This window comes from Saccopteryx leptura, chromosome 3 (genome assembly GCF_036850995.1).
Source record: "Saccopteryx leptura isolate mSacLep1 chromosome 3, mSacLep1_pri_phased_curated, whole genome shotgun sequence".
Lineage (NCBI taxonomy): Eukaryota > Metazoa > Chordata > Mammalia > Chiroptera > Emballonuridae > Saccopteryx > Saccopteryx leptura.
In genome coordinates, this window is record NC_089505.1 from 140,290,256 (window position 1) to 140,313,120 (window position 22,865).

The window sequence follows — 22,865 nt, forward strand, 5'->3', positions numbered from 1 at the left end:
GTAAACCTTACAATACATTTTTATTTTTGTTTTCAGTCAGTTGCATTTTGAAGAAATTTTAATAATAATAAAAATCTTTATTGCTTTGTGTAGATCAGATTTCTATCTGGTATCATTTTCTTCTGCCTGAAGGATTTCCTTTAACCTTTTTTGTATTTAAAGTCTGCTGGTGATGAATTCTTTCAATTTGCAGACGTCTCAGAGGAGTCTTTTTGGTTGTTATTTTTGTTTGTGGGTTGGTTTGTTTTAGACATAAATCTTTGCAGTTAGATTGTTTGCTGATGTGCAAAATGGAAAATGATGATGTAAGAAAGAGTAAAGTTACTCTAGTGGGGTAGTCTATACATAGGAGAAAAAGAGCAGCATTCAGAACAGAAAGCTGGGCTACAAATGCAATCATAAATATATATTTACATGGTAACAAGAGGAAAGATTGAACAGATGTCTATTGATGTGAGTTGATTGATTTGTTAATGGAGCCAATCAAACCAGGTTTTATATTCACGATCCACTGTTCAATAGCTGAGTGGTCTTCAACAAATTATTTAAACCTTTGAATTTCAGTTTTCAAATCCATAGGATAAAGTGAGCACCTTCCCCAGAGTGACCACAGCAATAAAATGAGTTAATATATACCGAATACTTAACACATGGCCTGACACATTGTAAGTGCTCAGGACCTGTGAGAAAAAAATATATATAAAGCTTTCTTAACTTTACTGCTTAAGTCAAGAAGAAAAGATTCCGAGATCTCATTATTCTACCTTTATTTTCTCTTATCCTCCTTCTCTCGCCCCTTCTTTCTTTCTGAAAGAATATTCCAAAACTCAAATGCCAAGCTTTCTGCAGATGCAGTGTTAAAGACTGATAACATTTGGAAGCCAGATGTTAACTGACATAAACACTATTAAGTGCTCTGAAAACCGGAGGCTGAGGCAATGATTTCCAATTTTATGTTTATTATTTGAGTTTATAGCAAACCATACTGCCACTTTTTCCACCCTGCTTCCTTCACCAAAAAAGGAGATATGTAGCATATTTATTCTCAAGAGGTTATAAATTATGTTTTAAAATACAAAGATCCTGAAACATTAAGTAATGGCATTTCACAAACCCAAGACAGGGAATGCATATTCAATGAAGACCTAAACACCTACTTGAATCCCTCTCTGAAAGGTCAATGATTTATGGAATTTGATATTAAAACCAGTCTCATTTTCTGAAATAAAACTAGAGTAATAATCCCTCCCAAAAAATGCTTCAAACCTGTAACAAGTTTTTACATCAAATGAGCTTTCTTAGGTTTAGGGTGGGAGCTGTCCCAATGACAAGAAGTCAGTAAATGAGCCCTTCTCCTGATAAAGAAATATATATTTTTAAATAGCAATAAAATGGATCTGCTATGAATCTCTGAGGTGATCATTTGTGTTTAATACACTTACTTGCTCGTTTATTCATTCATTAATCCATTAAATAGACATTGTTTCAGAATTAGCAGTATCTCCCAAGCACAGTGCAGGCATTAGTTAATACATTGTTATATACAACAAATGGAGCTTAGAATTTCATGAGAGAAGAAACAAGTTCAAAAATAGTAAGCATACAAGTTGATATAGCAAAAAGTTATAATAGGTATTATGAAGACAAGAGGACCTACTTTAAACAATAGTTTGGGGAAGAAGCTCTCTTGGGGAGAAGAAGTTTGTGGATTGGTTTGTTTTAAACATAAATCTTTTTATGACTTAACCTAAGACTTAAAGAATAAGAAGGAAGCTGTACAAAGAGTAGAGGAGAGAAAACAGAGACCAACTTTTATTTATTCATTCAACAAATATTTCTTAAGCACTTTGAGCCAGGAACTATTTGAAGCAAAGAAAATACACAAGTGAACCCAACACACATGTGAGAAATTGCTGAGGTGGGAAAGGATTTGGCATGTTTCTGGGACAGAGAGGAAGCCCATGGGGCTGATTCATACTGAGGAGAGGAGAGTGTGGTATAAGATGAGGTGGTTATGGGGGGGGGGGACTAGATAGAAGGTGAAGGAGGACAGTCTGACTTTGGGTGATGTGTATGCAACGATAAACTGGACATGTTTTCTTTGAACATATGTACCCTGATTTATTGATGACACCCCATTAAAATTAATAAAAATGTATTAAAAAATAAAAATAAATGCATTGCTGAATTTTAAAAAAAGATGAGGTTAGAGGGGTGGCAGGAGCTAGGAGGGAGTTTTAATTCATGGGAAAGAGTTTGGATTTTATTCTAAGTACAATAATATCATTTGATTTTTGTGTTAAAAGATTGTTCCTGGCCCTGGCCGGTTGGCTCAGTGGTTGAGCGTCGGCCTGGTGTGCAGAAGTCCCGGGTTTGATTCCCGGCCAGGGCACACCAGAGAAGCGCCCATCTGCTTCTCCACCCCTCACCCTCTCCTTCCTCTCTGTCTCTCTCGTCCCCTCCCGCAGCTGAGGCTCCATTGGAGCAAAGAAGGCCCAGGCGCTGGGGATGGCTCCTTGGCCTCTGCCCCAGGCGCTGGAGTGGCTCTGGTCGCGACAGAGTGACGCCCCGGAGGGGCAGAACATCGCCCCCTGGTGGGCAGAGCGTCGCCCCCTGGTGGCCGTGCTGGGTGGATCCCGGTCGGGCGCACCGGGTGGATCCCGGTCGGGCGCATGCGGGAGTCTGTCTGACTGTCTCTCCCCGTTTCCAGCTTCAGAAAAATACAAAAAAAAAAAAAGATTGTTCCTGCTGTTATGTGGAGAAGGGTTTAGTGGATGATGAGAAAGTAGAAACAGGGAGGTTCACAGGGTGGCTATTCCAGTTCAAGTGAGATTTTAACGCCCTGAAACAGTGATGGCAGCAGAGATAGAGAAAAGTGTATAATTTTGATGTAAGATGGAAAGGACTTGTTGGCCAACTGAAAGACAAAATAGGGGGTTGGGGAAAGAGGCAACACCATGGATGATTCTGGTTCATATAACTGAGTAGAATGCTGATTCCATTTACCACAGTGACAAGGACAGGGTATGTAAGCAGATGGGGATGGGGCCTGGAGGAGGTGTAGGCTAAAGTGGAAAATTCATTCAAGTTGTCTGGCTCGAGTTTTAGAATTTAATTAATCCAGAAATTAAATTTAGTATCTTATGAGAGTAACATGTCTCCCATCACTAGAGTAGTCAAACAAGCAAAATGACCATTTATCTACAATATTTTAACTATAGATTTCAAACAGAATTCTAGAACTCATTTCCAGTTGGTATATGAGAACTTATTTTTTTAAAAAGCAACAATATATTGAAGTCATTGCTTCAGTTAATTCATTCCCAAATCAATTTCATTTCTTTTGAAGGGAATTTCAATTACTTTTGAGCAGCTGTAAGCTTACTAAATATACGTACTTGTTAATAATTATTTCACTTAATTAATAGATTAATAAATTTTCTTATCGGCAGGACCACCAAACTGATAAGTGGGAATGTTTGTATCTTGTTAAGAAAGAATTTGTTTATCTTTTATGATAATCTTTTAGGAAAGGTGGAGAATGTAAGCTGGAAAATATTGAGCTGGTAGGATAATTTGTACACTCAAAGTACAACCAGGGCAGCAGCCACACAAACTAGTCAATTCTCAGTCTCTGGTCCCTCTGCCCTACCTTTCTAAAGTCCACGCACAATACACATTCCCGCACAAAATTATTATCATCTGGCAGACCCTTAATTTTCCTTAGAATCACTATCCTATCAAAAGTTATTGTTACTTTTAAGAGTTGCCATATCCTTTAGGGGTTTTTAGTGGTTTAAAGTTGGAGAGTTTCTGTATTACATATTGCTGTATTCTCAGACTTAGAACAGTGCTTTGTTTCATAGTAGATTCTTAATAAGTATTTGTTTGTTCAATGAGTGAATTATCACTACCAATATAAAACTACATTAAACCACACTTGAAAGTGAATCTTTCCTCCATGTCCAAAATTTCTGTGAAATGTCAATCTCAGAGTCACTTCAGAGATCTTCAACTTATTCATTTTTTTCATTCATTTTAGTGGAGAATAACTAAGGAATAGAGGACAGGATGCAGAGAATTCCTGTTTCATTTTAGTTATTTCCCCACTGGAAGCCAGAGCTCCAGAATCCCAGAATCGAGTTTTGCAACATTATTCTGTCTGGTTAAACCTCTCTGTGGGAAAGGCAGTTTTACATTATTGCCATTAATTTAATTTTCAAGGAGAGCAGTAGGAAGCTTCTTCTAGAATTCAGATGAGTTGAACATCACAGTTCTTCCTACTCTATGGGAGGGTAGTCGTAGACTTTGGAACTGTATCCGTAGGGCCAAGCTGTGATATTTGGAGGTAGCCGTCACCAGAGGAAGTGCCTTCCTTCAGTAGGCTCTTGGGCTGTCTGTCGTGCTGGCTGTGAGTTCACACAGTTAAGTCCTTAATTAGAAATTAGGACTGTTGTAACCTGCAGCCATTAATTATACATGAGTGGGCAAAAGTAGATTGATAATAATAAATGCCATAATTAATAAGTAAATAATGATACAAGAATAAAACTTTTGTGTACTCACAACTGTAAACCTACTTTTGCCCACCTCTGTATAAAGGTGGGTCACTGTCAAGTAGGTAAAACTGCATCTTCCTCAGCAGCTTGCTTGTTTACAGGGACCAGATAGCACATTGGGGTAATGACCAATATAAACACATAAATAAATGGTTATTCGGTTTTATCAAAATGATAAGCAAGCATTTGAAGATAATAGTTTCTGAGCACAACTGAGGGAAATATTTTGAACAAAGTCTCTCTCCCTTGTTCTTTCTCTTCTTTTTCAGGAACCCCTATGATGCGGATGTTATTTCTTTTCATGTTGTCACAGAGCTCTCTAAGAGTTTCCTCAGACTTTTTGAGTCTCTTTTCTTTTTTCTGCTCTGCTTCCGTGCCTTTATTTATCGTGTCCACTAACTCGCTGATTCGATTCTCCACTTCATCCATCCTGCTTTTAATTCCTTCCATTGCGTTCTTTATTTCAGATATTGTATTTGTCATTTCTGACTGATTCCTTTTTATTATTTCAATGTCCTTTTTTATATTTGCTATCTCTTTATTTAGGTTTTCATAATGACCATCTATTGTTGTTCTAATATCTTTGAGCATCCTAACAATTGTTATTTTAAACTCTGCATCTGGTAATTTGGTTATATCTGATTCATTTAGGTCCTTTTCTGGGGATTTCTCTTGGTTCATTTGTGTTGCGTTTCTCTGCCTCCGCATTTTCTCTGTATAAAGGAAGGTTTTGGCCCCTGGAGTCCACTGGGTATAGCCTCTGTACCCTTGGTATGGTCTGTCTGCAGGCCTGCCAGCCCCTCTTCTGTTGCTGCCTAGGGCTTTTGGGTTTGGGCGTTGCTGGTGCCTGCCCACTGGGGGTGTTGCTGTGGTTACCACCTCTCCTTCACAGGAGTAGCTGTGATCTCGTGCTTGGGTGCACAAGCCTTGATGGCCTTGACCTTTGCCCTGCCCCTGTGGGTGGCATTATACTCGGTCCTGAGAGCACTGGTGAGCACCTTTGCTCAGCTGTGGGTCTCCGCCTGTTTCCGGGCTTTCTTCCCACCCTTGCAGGAGGAGCCTGCTCATGGAACCGGCTGCTAGCCTTGGCTCTACTGGCGGGGCAGGACTGCGTGCCCAGGCTCAGCTCAGTAGCAGAACTCCACCTGTTCTGGGATTTTGGCTCCACCCTCGCGGGAGGAGCCGGCTCCCAAGTCAGGCCACAAGCCTCGGTTCCACAGGGGGGGGGGGCAAGGCTGTGCTCCTGCACCCTTGCTCAAGGGCTGGTCTCCACCCCTTCTAGGGTTCCCGCTCTTCTCCCGCAGGCTAGATTACAGGCTGCCGGCAGCTGGGCTTGACCACTTTTGCACGCCTACTCCTCCCCAGCTGGGCAAGACTGAGCTCACACATGAGCCCAGTGGTGGCCAGCAGGCTTCCGCCCCTGCCAACAGAACCGCCCCTCTGCATCCGCCACCGCCCGCCCTCCAGCGAGCCCTCAGCCATGTGGGTGGGGGCACTGCAGCTCAGACCCTAACACTCACTACTGTAGACCCAAAAGCTCCCTCCTTCTAAGCGACTTTGCTCTGAGTGCTGTGGGAGAGCTTGTTTGGCTGGTGTCCTGCTTCCCTTTGCTGGTATTGATGTTTCCGAGGGAAATATTCACTTCAGATTTGGGGAATGACTTGACCCAGAGGTTAGGGTGGCTGTCTCCAAAAATGTTTCTCCCTGTGCCTCCTAGATTATACTCTCTTCCTGCTACTCCAGTCCTCTCCTCTCTCCCCATCCCCCGGAGCCCCAGGTGAGTGGTTGTGAAAGAGGTTTTCTGCACAGTCCCTTTAAGAAGAATCCTGGGTCTGAGAAATCAGTCTCTTTCTCACAAACAGTATCCTATCTTGTTTCCAGCTAAATACTGTCCTTACGCCTCTTCTGAGCTCTGGGGCTGCAGGCTGGGGCTTTGTTCCTGGGGCTCAGGACCCTCCCCTCTCTGCTAAACTCACTTCCTGCCACGCAAGTCTCTCCTGGCTGCCTTTCGCTCTGGGAAGCTGGGCAGCCCTCTCTGCATTTCTGCTTTTCCTACCAGTCTCAGTGTGGCTTCTTCAGTGTTCCTTGGTTGAAGAGTCCTCTTAGTTTAGTCCAAAGTTGGTTTTTCCAGATGATAGTTCTTAAAATTAGTTTGTAATCCACTTTGGTTCTGGGAGGTGGATGTTGATACATCCGCCTACTCCAGTGCCATCTTGTCTTCCGAGGGAAATATTTTGAAAGAGCACTTCACAGGAACAGTATTTTTTTCATGAGAACTCCCAACTCATTTACATACACACACTCAATAAACAACATACACCTTTAATAGACACGAAAGTTTTCAAAAGCCAAGAGTATTGGAATTGAGCCTGACCAGGTGGTGGCACAGTGGATAGTGTTGGACTGGGATGTGGAGGACCCAAGTTCAAGACCCTGAGGTTGCCAGCTTGAGCACAGGCTCATCTGGCTTGAGGAAGGCTCACCAGCTTGAGGCCAAGGTCGCTGGCTCCAGCAAGAAGTCACTAGGTCTGCTGTAGCGCCCCCCCCCATCAAGGCACATATGAGAAATCAATCAATAAACAACTAAGGAGACACAATGAAGAATTGATGTTTCTCATCTCTCTTCCTTCCTGTTTGTCCCTATCTGTCTCTCTCTCTGAAAAAAAAAAAAAAAAAGAAAGTATTGGAATTGAGTTCCTTTTATATTGTGGGGAAGGCGGGTCAGGATGAAGAGAGGAAACTACTGACTCTGTTTAGGAACTCCTCTGAGGTCTTCACCTGCCAGAGGTTTGAATCCAACTTGAAATGACGTTTTGTCAGATGAGAGAGAAAACTGTGAGGTCCTCGTGTCTATTCAACATATCTGTTTTGTGTCTTCTAACATAAGACTCGGTTCTAGGCCCTGAGAATACAAAAATGACTAAGGCTTAGTCCCTGCTTCAAGGTCACAGTCAAGGGGAGTGAAAGAGCTACGTAACCAGAGGAATACAGTCTAGCATGGTAGGTTCTGGGGTCAATCAGGGATCTGTGGAAACATGGAGGGGGGTCACTCGGCAGATTTTTTTTAAAACCTCTGTTTTCTTCTCTTTGAAGTCAAACAGAGTTGTGAGAATTAAGATAATCAATGGGTAATATTTAAGAAAGAAAAGCAAACTTGAGACAGTAGAGCACTTTCCAAAAACGGTGGTGAGCCACTCTGCTCACCTGTGCGTTTAAATCTCTTTGTAAAGCTTATGATATTTTTTTGGAGGAGGCGAGGGCTATTTGTCAGAATAAGCTAAAGGGACCCGCTTACGGAAAGACTGAGTTGAAAGAAAAAAATCTCTGATTTTGGAAATAAATTATTCCTTGGACGTTGCTTCATGAGTCTTTGTTACAGAAGTTGGGGTGTATGCAGGTAATTGGGGATCAAAAAACTACCACCCCAGGGCCAATTACTGGCACTTCTGCCACCATCCGGCTTAGATTGAATTCTTGGAAGTAGAACCTTCTTAGTTTAATAAAGGTTTCATGTAAACCTTGTGGTTCTGTTCTTTATCCCTGGGTTTTCCTCCCAGGCTTATGAATAAGGCTTCAGTCATATTTCTCCCTCCAAGACTGGCAAGCAGCCGCACCTGCTCGAATGGGAGGGTGGGGGGTGCAGTCTGAGGGAGCTGTGGCCATTGTCTGCCATCTGCTGGCTCTCTCCCTGCAACAGTTCAAGGCTGGCTGTGCATGAATTTCTGAGGAATAAAAACCAGGAGCGAAAGTGTGAGGCAGAAAGTATTCTGCTTTTAGTAAAAAGAAAGAAGGCAAACAGAAGTTGATGTAGGAGAGCTTTTCCCATCTCGGGGTTTGTGTAAAGATGTCATCGTCTCAAATATCAAAGCCAGTGATTTTTCTATGTGAGTTTGTTTGGTTTGGGGACAACATAGCAGTTTGTTTTATTCTACTTTATTTTATTTTTAGATGATTGTTTTACAAGGCTTATCAAATAAGCTAATGCCACATCCCTATAAGACTCATTTGAAGGAAAGAGCAGACACTCATGCCAGAGGGAACTGGGATAAGTGTGAGGAGACAGCAAGAGGGAAGACATAAGGAAAACATTTCATGGCAAATTGCAGTATTCTTTAATTGGTTTGCAGATTTTTTTTTTTGAGACTGACTAATTTACAAAGCTTTGATCCAGATGCCTGGGATACAAAAGTGAGTCATATTGGGTCCCTTCTCCTTCAGAAATAAAAATCTATTGGAAAGAGCTAAATAAGTATAAAATTAAAACAGAGGAGCAGTACAGTATAAAGGAGTGTAGGAATCACAAAGGAGGAATGTGCACCCAGACAGAACCAGGCTGCTGTGTCGGAGAACCCTGGCCAGAGGAGGTGATGTGAGCTGAATTTTGAAGGGAGTGATGGATGAGAGACAGTGGTGAGAAAGGCATTCCAGGTACAGGCACACCACTTCTCACACACAGCATCGCCCACTACCACCACCATCTTGAAAGAGCTGAAAATTCTAGGTCCAAAGCAGGGAAAGGTGTCAAAATATTAGGTCTTAGACAACAAGCAATTGGTCAGTCCAGAGCAATCAATCAAAGCAGAGAGAAGCAGGCAGAGTCATATGGGAGGGCAGCCTACAGAATCCTGTCCGTCAGAGAGCAAGGCCGAGACAGGGGCCTGGGGAGAGTGTGTGTGGAGAGGGTCTCTGGTCCTAGCAAAAAGGCCACTTTCAATACTGACTCGGTCCATATGCTGGATATGGATGACCCCTTCCTGGCAGATGTAGTCAAATATTCAGAAACTCATGAATGAAATCAAAGTATTGAAGTAGCTACGAGCTCAAGGATATCAACTGCAGTGATATTTCAGATCATAAATATGACAGACAACAGTAGGAAACACGCTTTAGAAAGGACGGTACAGCTTCTAGATCAGGGGTCCCCAAACTTTTTACACAGGAGGCCAGTTCACTGTCCCTCAGACCTCTGGAGGGCCAGACTATAAAAAAAACTATGAACAAATCCCTATGCACACTGCACATATCTTATTTTAAAGTAAAAACAAAAACAAAATGAGAACAAATACAATATTTAAAATAAAGAACAAGTAAATTTAAATCAACAAACTGACCAGTATTTCAATGGGAACTATGCTCCTCTCACCAACCACCAATGAAAGTGGTGCCCCTTCCGGAAGTGTGGCAGGGGCCAGATAAATGGCCTCAGGGGGCCGCATGAGGCCCGCGGGCTGTAGTTTGGGGACCCCTGTTCTAGATGAACCAGTTAGCAGCCCGTGGAAAATCCTGGAAACCGTACTACAATGCAAAATACTTGTGAAAACAAAATCAGGATCCAAATCCATATGGAAAATATTCAGAAGGAAAAGTTCTAAACTGCTCATAAAGGTGATATTTTTCCTCTATTGTCTATGTTTTATAAAGCATGCTTACATTACTTTTATATATTTTTTTCAATATAAAGAAACCCAAAGGTGAAATGTGGATCCTGATTAAGGCAGAAGCAAAAGTTAACCTAAATAAACAATGACCTCCTTTACATGTTCATTTCTGGTATTCCAGATTCCATGTCTCTAATTGCATTTCAGTTTGTGTGGCATATTCATTTTGCTCCACTCTGTCCTCAGTCTTTCCCTTGCCCACATCCTTCAGCCCTGGGTCTGTGGGACGCATTGTGATGTCTGCTCGCTAATTCTGCTGTGACTGGGGCTGGTGTCTGCTTGGTGATTCATGTTTGTTCCTAAGTTGTACAGCTGTGTCGGTTGCTTTGAAACAGGACCCCAGGGAATATGAAAGTCCATTTGTCTCACTGAGACTGCTCTTTTGGACCAGAGAATTCCTTCCTGGCTTCTTCTGAGTTCCAGCAAGCTCTTCTCTGAGTTTCAGCGGGGTAAGAAAGAAAGAATAAAGAAGAGAGCACCATGGGGAGAGCTTTGGGATCTGGATGTAGTCCTTGCTTACCTGGCAAGACAAGACTGTCCTGTGACTCAAAAGAGGGACAGGATGACTTGTGGACTTATTTTCTGCCCACTAGGAATGCCTCTGTCAGCAAAGAGGCCAGAGTGAGCCTCACTGGAAACCCGAAATGGAAAAAGCTCTGAGAGCTTGGCATACTGTTATAAACTACCACACCCCAGATTCTGAAAGGCACTGTACCTCACTTCATCGAGTTCACGTAGAGACACCCAGTCCAGATGAATTTTGAAGAGTTTTATTAAAAGAGGAGATTTATTAGATATGCCGGCCGCATATGGCTGACACGGGGCATCAGACCTGAATCATGCAGTCCCAAAAAATAGTTCAGGGGCTGCTTATATATGCTTGATCACACATGGGCGGGGAGAGCATGACGTCATGGCATAAGCTGACATTTGTTTAGGGGATACACAGAATCATTAAGACTTTCAAGGTAACACAATCAAAGATCTTTACAAATCTTTTAGGGTTCATCTTCTCTCACTATCCTAGAGGTATTTTACTCTCAAGATTCCAGGAAAGGGGAGGAACTACAATCAATGTAAGATGGTATGTAAATTCTGCCTCCTGTTGAAAGAGAAGAAATTTCTCGGTTAACCTTTATTTTACATTTAAAACTAAATGACCCATTGTTCTTGCAAGCTAGAAACTTCTACATTCTTCTTCCTCTCCTCCCCAAAGGAGGGATGGGACAGGAAAGCCTGACCTCTCCTCCCAGAATATCAGTATTAATTTTCAGCTTTTTGGTGCCTTACAACAATACCCAGTGGGCACCTTTTTTGAGATTTTAGCAGAGATATATGCAGCAGTGACATACATAATATTTAATGACTGGTACCTCATGGGCACTGACCAACTTAATGGGCACAGGTTAAAGATTGAGGTAGTGTTAAAGGAAGAAGCCTCCTTTTGTCCCAGACACCAACCCTTCAGTGACAAGATCACCTGGACAATCAGCAGATTCAGGAGGACCTGGCAGGGGCTGGCTGCCAACAGCTACAAAAGTATTTCTATGTTTGTTTCAATACCCATGAAGGCTGCACAGATGCAACCAAATGAGTAGCAACATTAATACACATGAAGTTTCAAAGCTCAAGCCCACTCTTCCGCTTTATGTAGCCCCATACTCACCTATGAAGAACCTCTCCTCTTTGTCCTAAAGCAGAGTTCAGAGTTCAGAGCCAACCTCAGGACCTACTGGTTCTACAGGATCCAGGTGGCACAAAGGAACCCTTGTCCACTAAGGAGCTCTTTATTTTGGTCTACTACTAGTATAGATCTCACCCAAAGAAAGTTTGCAAGTCAGCTTTCATTGTATTTTCACTTAGCTTACAACAGAGACCTACCTCTGGGCAGATGGGCGAACAGGCTGTTATGTGTGAGCGATTGCCCACCTGCCTGCTTGCCTGCAGTCCGTGAAAGGCAGCCCCATCCGAGCCCTGCAGCCTGCTGTGGAAATCCATCTGCAGTGCCCTGAAAGCCGGAATGCATATTGATTGTTGTGGCTCTTCCTTGTCCTTTTAACCAGAGTCTCGCTTGCTGCTTCTTATAAGACACCTGGGGTTTGTGAGTTGGCTATAGCCCCTTCTCAGCATGATCTCCAGGAAAGCATGACAGTCCTGTATTCTGTCATTTCTTACAATGAACGGCTTCTTGTTTCAGTGACTCCTACAGCTTCAGGGTAATTTGCTGCTGTTCCTGTCCTCATGTAAGATAACAGCCAAGGTTGCTCATAATCTGACTGACTACAAAACAAACACACACTTAGTTTGAATCCAGAGACTGAAGGGAAACTGCACTCTGTTACCTAGTGAGCCTTTCTGCAACACTGTGATTAGAGAAGCCTGAGGTTGTGGAGAAATGAATTGGAAGACTTAGGTGTTCCCATTCTCATTCTACGCATGACTAGCCTGTGACTTTGAGCAAGGTATTTAAAATCTCTTTAAGCCTTGTTCTCCTCGAATGTACAGTGGGATCTATATTTGCAGGGTGTGATGAGGGATAAGTGGAATAACTGATCAGAAAGCAATTTGTAAACCAAAGAAATACAAGCAAAGTCTACCCAAAAGAACAGTGAAAGAAAAGGCCCACGCGTGTAAAAAGAAATGATGGCAGCTGGAGGAATATAAAGGAAGCCCACCACTGTGGTCTGACTTGGCAAAGAGAGCATCCCCAACCTCATACTTTCTCCAACACCTCTCTGCAGAGCTTTAGTTGGGGTGCAGTGAGCAGTCTAGAGAAACGCTAGGCAAGAGGGTTATTGTCACTTTGACGCTAAGGGTGGTTGTGCAAGCAGGGAAAACGTGTAGGGGATGATGGAGAGTGTGGGAAGGACACACAGTGCTTACGGTTTCTGGTTTCCAGGGTGAGGAAACCAGAAACAGAATCTCTACCGCCTCGCATGCTTGTTGGCCAGAGCTTGTCCAAATAATTCTGGGCTTTGGGGTAATTCCACAAGTGAGGGAGACTGACCAGCAGTCTTAAAGCACTCCTCTGTTGGAGCAAGTGGCTGTATCCTCCTTCAGAGTAGAAACTCTGCAGCCCTGGAGGGCAGTTTGGCATTATCAGATGCAGTCATTCCTTATGGTTACACTTGACATGAATATGAAATCTCAGACTGAGCCTCCCATCTAATCAGCCAGTGGACAATTTCAGATAGTACAGTACTTGCTTCCCGAAACTTTATTTTCTTATTTATTTATTTATTTATTTATTTATTTATTTATTTATTTATTTTTACAGAGACAGAGAGAGAATCAGAGAGAGGGACAGATAGGGAAAGACAGACAGGAACAGAGAGAGATGAGAAGCATCAATCATCAGTTTTTCGTTGCAGCACCTTAGTTGTTCATTGATTGCTTTCTCCTATGTGCCTTGACCGTGGGCCTTCAGCAGACTGAGTAACCCCTTGCTGGAGCCAGTGACCTTGGGTCCAAGCTGGTGAGCTTTGGCTCAAACCAGTTGAGCCTGCGCTCAAGCTGGCAACCTTGGGGTCTTGAACTTGGGTTCTTCCGTATCCAAGTCCGACACTCTATCCATTGTGCCACTGCCTGGTCAGGCTGCTTCTCAAAACTTTAAAAAATACGCATATTATATCTTTAATGACACTGTGATATTTACCATGGCAGGAGGAAGTTTCCCAGCTAGGAAGCCTCATTCCAGTGAGTGTTCAGTGTCTGCCACCTGGTGCTGTGTTAGGTGCTGTCTTTGTAGTTATTATCACCAACTTATTTGATGGTTGGCTCTTATTTTGAATTTGCCAATCATCAACTTATTTGATGGTTGGCTCTTATTTTGAATTAGCCAAAGTTGCTCCTGTATTTTGCTACAGGGTTCAAATCCTGGCTTTATTCTTTGCTAATGACTAACATTCTAAGAACTGTTTCCTTTATCTCAAGTGAGAATAATAATGACTACAACTCAGAGCTGTTTGGAGGATGAAAACTTTTCGTAAAGTGTGAGGTTTTATGTAAAGTGCCTGGCACACATTGGCTTGCATTGTAGGTATGTCAGATGCCCTCTTCCATGCTTCTCACGTGACCAGAGTTTTCTGCTTCTTTTTTAGCTTTGATGTGGAAAATGGCCCTTCCCCTGGTCGGAGCCCGCTGGACCCCCAGGCCGGCTCTTCCTCTGGCTTGGTACTTCACGCCACCTTTCCCGGGCACAGCCAGCGCAGAGAGTCCTTCCTCTACAGGTCAGACAGCGACTATGACTTGTCACCAAAGGCGATGTCTAGAAACTCTTCACTTCCAAGCGAGCAGTAAGTACCAGCTCTGTCTGGCTTCTGGTCTCACGCTTACCTCTTCTTTAACCCTGTCATGGCAGCAGTGACAACAGCTTTTTCCCCTGAGTCCCCAGGAAGGAAGAAGGACAAAAAGGACCATGAGCAGAGATGACATGACAGTGATGATGATCTTAAAACCATTAATGCTCTAGAGCCGGGGTCTCCAGGGGTATGACAAACCTTGGGCATGGTCTTTAATTTACATCTGTTATTGATTCTTAAAAAAAAAAATTCATTCAGCCTGACCAGGTGGTGGCGCAGTAGATAGAGTGTCAGACTGGGATGCAGAGGACCCAGGTCTGAGACCCCAAGGTCACCAGCTTGAGTGGAGGCTCATCTGGTTTGAGCAAAGCTCACCAGCTAGAGCCCAAGGTCACTGGCTCAAGCAAGGGGTCACTCTGTCTGCTGCAGCTCCCTGGTCAAGGCACATATGAGAAAACAATCAATGAACAACTAAGGAGCCACAACGAAGAATTGATGTTTCTCCTATCTCTCCCTTCCTGTCTGTGTGTCCCTCTCTCTGACTCTGTCTCTGCCACAAAAAAAAATAAATAAAAGACAACTTAAAAAAAAAAATTCATTCAGCTTCATTTCCTGAACTGCTGAATCGTTTACAGGATGAGAACCTTACCACTTTTTGCAAGTCACACTTCAATGTTCCGCAGTATGTGCTGCATGAGGCCATGGTGGAGAAGGAAATGGTGCCTGGTGACAGGCATCCTCTCTCAGTGGCCTTTGCTTGGTGACATTTAACAGCCTGTCTTCCAGCCACATGTCTGCGTCTTTTCTCCAGAACCTCAACACAATGCCCACTTGTTGCCTGGCTCCTTGCTGAGACATAACACTCTCCACCATCTTATTAAGCACAACTAATGTTTCTGTTTTGCTGCTATTAATTGTAGATCTCTAATTTTTATTTAAAGAACAATGGTGGGGTTGTGTTATTTGTTTATTAAGTTTTTGAAGCCAAGTAAATTTTGGATGCTGAAATGTATGCCTTAAAAGGTTTCTGGGCACACGTACAATTGTTTTTAACATCATATGTTATAAAAATATCTGTAGCTCCCTTAAGGCTTCAGCTTGGAAAATTCCCCTGGGCTTTCTCTCTTCCTCCGTTGTAAAGGAAGCTAAAAAGGGTCACCCTCTTGTGAAAGAGGCAGGGGCCTTTTTAAAGCTACCCATAAGAAAATATTCCCCAGGGCATTTCTTCTAGCCAATTTTAATAGAAGCACCCCTGCCCTAAATTAATAATTGGGTAGGCCAAAATTCATTTATTTATTCACCTGGAAAATATTTACTGAATCTCTCCTATGTGACAGGCAGAGTAACTGGCTCTATGGATAAAAGATGAACAAAACAGTGGAAAAATTACAGATGAGTTAAAACCAGATATTCTCAAAAAGGTCACAGGTTCTCAGGGAGGTTAGCATTATATAAGAAATATAAGAGGAACGCTCACATAACTCTAGGGCTAATGGGTAAAATGTTTAATGAGTGCTTACCAAGGGGCTATGTTATCTCTCTTAATCTTCATAACCATCCTACTAGGTAGGTGCCATTATTATCTCCATTGTATAGATGATGAAACTGAGACTCTAAGAGACTGAGAAACCTACCCCTATACCATGACTGTGTGCCATGTGGTGTCCCATGGTGTAGCTAAGGCGGACCATATTCAAAACTTTTGGACTCTTTCCACCAATGCTCTTCAAACTACACAGTAGAATATAGCACCAGGTAGGCAACAGAAGAAGGCACAGTTAAGAAACCTGAGGCTGGAGTAAAGGTAACCACATTGCTGAAGATCAGGTCTGACCAAAGAGATGAGGGCTTTGACAGTGAATATACCTGGAATTCTTTCTTCCACTAAGAGAAACAGCTAGAAAGTTCCCAGGTAGAGACTCCCGTGTAGAGAGCATGGGAAATGTGATGAGCTTAAACTAATTAGAGCTTCATTCACATGGCATCTCACAGATAAAAGACTAGCTTTGGAAGGCGGCTACCAGTCCCTCACACTATGCCAAACAGCATAATGCGTCTTAGATTCATTTCAGAGGCTCCTCAGAAGGTTCTAACCAAATTTTGGATTAAATTCTGGTGATTCCTACTTAGAAGCAAAAGGTCACAGAAAATTTGAAGTTTAAGAGACCTTAATAATCACAGTCAAATTCAGACTATAGCTGTAGAAATAGAAATCTAGTTCTGAGAGATTTTGTATTGAGGGTCCTTAATACTAATGATTTACCTTCTTTTCAGTTTTACCAACAAGCAAAATTTTCTTCTAACTTTAGAACCAACATGTTGCCAACTTTAAATTTAAGCAAGTAAGGATTGTATATGTTGTTATCAAGTATCACTTTCAATTTTTAAATTAAAAAAAAACTTTTTAATAAAGGATAGGAAGGCACACTTTCATAATAAACAACAGACTTATCAAGAAAGAACAGCTGGCAACATAATATCACGCTAGCAAAGATACTAACAATAGCATGTATTAAAATTTCCAGTGAATAAAAATGGCACAAAATTTGGTTTGGCAGATATTCCAACATTATAATAAAACTCTTATATATTATATTTGTCAGTTTAGAAATTTATATTTCTAAAAAAACAAACAAACAAAAAACCAAGAAGTAGAGCTCAAATAATATCCAGATTCTTCTGGTATTTCATGCTGTCAAGACCAGGTTGGAAAACCCAGTATCCCACAGGGATCTTGAGCTAAACTGAAGTAATGCTCTTGAAGCTATTTCACTCAATTATTACTCTTCAGGGTGAATTGAAATAGAGGAGCAGCAAAGCCCAAACCTGTCACTATTTCTCCCGCTTATACCCATAAAGCAAAGGAAAAGAAGGCTGTCTTGATGTGAGAGCCATTGCATCAAGGCTGCAGCATGGCCTCCGTCCTGGGGCCCCTCGTACCCTGCACAGAGCAGTTGTGAATTTATGTAAGTTGGAAAACTTTGCGTCATTAAAACCTAGTAGTAGAGACAACACTGGCTTTTTAAAATTTCTCATCTGAACTCTTTCAGAACAGTAAGAAGAAATATAGGTGGGGCGAGAGAGTGAAAAGATGTTAACAGAGTAAAAAAATATAAATAGAAAATTAAAGTGGTCTTACTTTTAACAACAAAAGAAACTGACATAAAGCTTTCTAGTAAAGCAAACAAGATCACCATTGTTTCCCAGAAAAGAAATTTCAGATGCTTTCCTAGATGTGGCAATAATCTGTTGGTTTCAGTTCCTGTGTTGTAGTCATTTCTAACATATCTTTGTAGACCAAATTTCCCAATAGGAACAGAAAGTATGGGAAACTAGTGAGGCCAGTTATTTTGCCCAAAACTGTGGCCAGAATCACTCTAGACAGGATCAAGTTTGATTGTTCACCTGAACAGCCACAAAGAAGAAAGATCTATGTTTTCTTCATTTGGTCATCCCATTTGCAAAGTCTTATATAGACAAGGAACTTCTTAAAGCCACCATTTATGTGAGTACTAAGTTGTCTCTAGAGCCAGCAGTCAAGGGAACTGAGATCTAACAACCAAGAGGAAAGAGAGAATTAACAGCTCACTTAAATTAATACCTATTGATTGATGGACTACCAAAAAAGTACAATGTAGCATCTAAGGCTTGAGTTAGACTTACTACTATCACACATGGCTTTAAGACAGCAAATCTTTTATAGTGTCTAAATTATCTGTAAATAAAAATGCACATTTATTGAGCATTTCCTTTGTGCTATGTACTATTTAAAGTAGTTTACACATTTTAACTCATTTAATCCCCATAACCCCCATGTGGTTGGTATTATAATTTTCTTGTCTTAAAGATGTGAACATTGGAAGACAGCAAGATTAAGTAACTTGCCCAATAAATGGGGGACCAAGGCTTAAATTCAGGGAACCTGAGAGACTAAACCATGGAATATCCAGAACATAAACAGATACTAAATGAGGATGAAATGTTAAAATAATGATACTAATCTCATACTATCTTTCTAGATGTTATGAGGATCATATTCATTGTTTCTTTTTTTAAAAAAAGAATAAAAACTTACTTAAATTTAGGCACTTTGCTAACAAATTGGACATTTCTGTGTCTTCAAGGAGGCTAAAAAGTAAAGCAGTCATAGAAAAGCATGCACAGGACTTTGAGAGGTCTCCGGCCAGACAGGTAAATACCCACCTTTGAGGAGTTACAGCTAAGCTAGAAGAGCTAGCAAAGCAGAAGGGGTGCAAGAGGAAGGGCCACGTGCTACCTAACTCTAGTTGTTAGGAGCATTGTGGGAAACCACAGCTCAGTGTGGCTGAAGCCAAAAATGGGAGGGGATGAGGAAGTGGTGAGAGATGAGGCTAGAGAAGTAAGTGGGAACCTCATCATGCAGGCTCTCAGCTCTAAGCAATGGAGCTGGCCTTTATGCTGCAGGCAAACGGTGGGAAGCTGCTAGAAGCTTTGCAGCAGGAAAATACGTAATCAGAGGAAAGATTTTGAAAGATAGCTTTGATTCCAGTATGAAGACTGGTTTGAGAGGTGAGCAGCCTATAGACCAAAGCTGCTTTGGTGATACACAAAACAGAGGATGGGAATCTAGCTTAGAGCAGATTAATAATATTTTAAAGCAGGTTAATAAATATTTGCAAGTTAGGATCAACAGAGATTGGTGATTGACCATCAGGTTTCAATCTTGACCAACAAGATAAGTGGTTGCACTGTTCTCTAGGGTCAAGAACATTCTCTTATCACATGAAATAATGTATAAGAAAATGTTTTGTAAATGCCAAAGTACAATTTTAATAGCTCTCTTGATTGTGACAGGAGCAGATAATGACTATCCTAAAGAAATTCTCACCAGCTGGGATGATAAAACAACAATTGTTTAATTGTAATAGCAACCATACCTACAACTAATAAGGATAACTATATACCCAAGTAACTAAAGAGCTTTTATGTATCAAGCTCTGTTGTAAATTATACCACACTTTACAGATAAAGAAATTGAGGCATAGAGAGATTGCCTGATGTTTCTTAGTTAGCAGTCGTGTCACTGAGAAGCAAACCAGTGCTGTCTGGCCCCAGAACCTGTTCTCTTAACTCAGATAGTATGTCTGTCTGAAAAATACAAGTAAAACTGTTGTCATAGGTATGAAACAGAGAAAGGTGAAATTAATAAAATCTAGAATATAGCAGTAGGGAGTAAGTTTTTTGGTTTCTAAAAAAAAAAAACATTTTATTGTTTAAGATACACCTACGCTCAATTCTAAAACCCAGTGTTCTCATCTTCAACTATTCTATCAAACTGTAATGTGCTGGTTTTGTCACTAGATGATGCTGGTGCCATGATTCTGAATATCTGACCGCCTTCCTGAGAGGCACAGCCCTCTCTGGTAGTTTGGGAAACTAAATACATCAATTGCTTTTCATAACCAACCAAGTGGTTTGTTATTGCCATGTCATTTTCTCTTTAATGATTACTATGTCAAATTCTGATTTAAAAATTTAGCGTAGTTTTGTAAATAACCTAGCTGTGCTCAAATACAAGTTTTGTTTTTTGTTTGTTTGGTTTGGTTTGGTTTTTCCTGTACATGAATTATCTGATCATTTCTCCAGCAGCTGTTGACATACAGCCTTAGATTTTGCAGCTCAAATCCCTTTAAAGGAGCCAGTGCTGGGGATCCGCAACTCTATCTCCTGCTTATAAAATGTTCCGCTCTCTTAAACTTCAAAGGTTCCATAATGATAGTCATGTTGACATGGTGCCCTGTTAATGTTTCTTTACTACCCTTAATCATTAGTTTGTACAGTTTTAGTAACTTCCCATTATGCAACAATACAGCAGCTTTAGGTCTACATATGCATGAGATTTGCTTATATTATCTAGCTATTGTTGAATATTTAGACTCCAGAAACCCAGGAGTCAAAGATGATCTACTTAACTCTAACTCCATGACTTTATCCCCAACTCACCTCAATGTCTTAAGAACAATGTGAATTTCACAACAAAAATCTAAATAAATAACAAGATATTTCACCCAGCTGAAGTTTATCTTAGGAAAACAGCATAGGAAGGGGCAGTTCTAGATACAGTTTATCATGTTGCCTTTATCACAACTGCTTCCCTCTTACCTCTTTATTCTGTGTCTCTTCTTGGCTCCTTGCAGGACCCCTGACGTTCTTCCTTTGGCTTTATATATGGCCTCCCACCTCAGAAAGCCACCCCCTGCCATTGACTTAACAATCCCCCCTGTTGTAGGCCACTCCTACATCTATCCAAGTACCCATTTTTAAAACAGAAAATAATGTTGTTTTATGACCCCCTTATCCAATTAAATAGCCAGTCCTTAGCAAGACATTTAGGGTCTCTTCAAATTGTCTTTTCCTATTTCTTCTGCCTCACCTATTTCATCTCATCTGGATGACTGCACTATCCCGCTAATTATTTTCCTGGCTCTTTCGTCTCTTTAATGTATCCTTTGGTGTCCACAGCATTTTAATTTCAGAAGCACTTTTCTGTTTGCCTACCTCACTAAAAATCTCTGGCTCATCTCTTGCGAGGGAGTTAAGCACTAATGCCACAACCCATTGTCGATTCTGTCCACAATATGGGTAGAGGGGAACGTCTAGTCTTATCATCTACAAATGTCTGTAGTTAATGTGCTTGGCTCCACCCAAACAACCACCAGGCATCCCAGTGAGCATGTTCAGTACTTTTCCACTTCAATGCCTTTGTTCTGACAGTTTCTCTCATTGGTAGTATTCACCATCCATGCCACTAAAGCTTGCCCTTAGAAGTTCATCTTCTACATCACCCATTCAGACATTCCTATTTCCTCTCATCTATATCACCTCTTCTTCACACCCCGTTAACTATCCATGTTTGTATGTCTCATACTGTATTTATACTATCTATTACAGTGTTTTGAATATTTTTCTGTCTTCCTTGCTATGTTATAATTGTGTGTGGGGGGAGGGAGTCATGGATTCTGTATAACTCAATCTGTCAACTATACAGTCATCATAAAACAGAAAACATAATGATTAAAAGCACAGACTTTTGGAATCAAATAGTCTTAAGTTCTTTCATGTATTAGTTATGTGCTAGTTAAGCCATTGCTAAACTTTTCTCTGAGCATTGTTATTAGCTATAAAATGGATATAAGAGTATTTGCCTTGGTCTTCCGGTCAAGATGGCAGCATAAATAAACATGGTACTCACATCCTCCCACAACCACATCAATATTACATCTAAACTACAGGACAACCATCGTTCAGAATTGCTTAAAATATGGCTGAATGGAAGTGCTACAACAAGGGAATTAAAGAAGAAGCCACATTGAGACTGGTAAGAGGGACAGAGATGCAGAAGGTGCTGGTCCCACACCCACATGTGGCAGTTTAAAATCAGGAGAGCTATCTCAGCTGCAGAGGCTCCTCTTGAGGAGTGAGGGGGACCAGCCCCACAGCAAGCCCCCTCGCCCTGGTGTCCAGAGCCAGGAAGAGACGTCCTCATCACTTCTGGCTGTAAAACCCAGCAGGGATTGTGGTTGAGAGAGACAAAGGGCTGCTGTAGTCCCAGCAGTTCCACTTACTGTGATCTGCATAGACTCACTTGGACTCCCTCCTTCTGAGCCCCAGCACCAGGGCAACAGCTTGAAAGGAACCAGGGATATACGAGGAGGAAGTAGATTGTCAGGCTTCAGAGCAAGAACTGTGGGAGGGGGTCAGCTTTCTGCCAGACAAAAGTGCTGGCAAAGGCCATTTCTGAGACACACACACACATAGAGCCATCAGGTAGGCTCTATCTCTGAGTTTCCATTAACCTGGCTCACACTGTCTTCCCCACCCAGGCGATTCCCTGAGATCCCTCTCCACCCAACTTGTGGACCCTCCCAAGCTGTTTTCAGTGGTTTTTCATATAAATGGTCTCTCTTGCCTCATGCTTCAAACTTTTCTTAAAATCTCTCAAGCATGTAGCATCTGGCCTCTGCGTACCCCGTACCTTTTGCTAAGTGGCCCCTGGCCCAGCACTAGTGGCAGCTGGCCATCTGCACATTGCTCTCTAGTTTGTGCCAGTTGGCCCCAGGCAGGGAAACAGGCAGTGACTGACATTGCACTTTCTGGGAGGTCCTAGAGCCGGTGCACCCCATGGACAGCTTTGTACTGTGCCAGAATACAATCCTACCACTGCCATGAGCAACACATTCAAAGGGCAGACTCAATGAGCACCAAAGCCCCACTGAACCAAGTCCTGCTTTGTAGGGTCAACTCCTACATAACAACTCCTTCACTGCAGCCATAGCCGATCCTTGCATCCAATTGACCTGGGGGGTAGGTCTCTACCAGGGCCACCAACAGCAAACAAAGCTCAGCTCCAACAAGACAGTGCACATAACCCACACAGGGAAGCACCTGGAGCGCCCAGCTGGGGTGACTGGGAGGCTGTGCCACTGGGCCTTACAGGACACCAACTATACACGTTCTCTCTATCAAGTCTGGGAAACATAGCAACTCTACCAAATACATAGAAATAAACACACAGAAACATCCAAAAA

General features: G+C 41.9%; 1 protein-coding gene across 2 annotated transcripts in view; it reads left to right on the forward strand.

Annotated features, from left to right (window-relative positions):
• PDE4B (phosphodiesterase 4B) overlaps window positions 1-22,865 on the forward strand; it is a 523,623-nt gene that overhangs the window by 379,110 nt on the left and 121,648 nt on the right. For both annotated transcript variants that reach the window (XM_066376496.1, XM_066376497.1), the window contains one exon: window positions 14,098-14,292. In XM_066376496.1, the coding sequence (XP_066232593.1) occupies window positions 14,098-14,292 (195 nt within the window). The remainder of the gene's footprint in view (window positions 1-14,097; window positions 14,293-22,865) is intronic.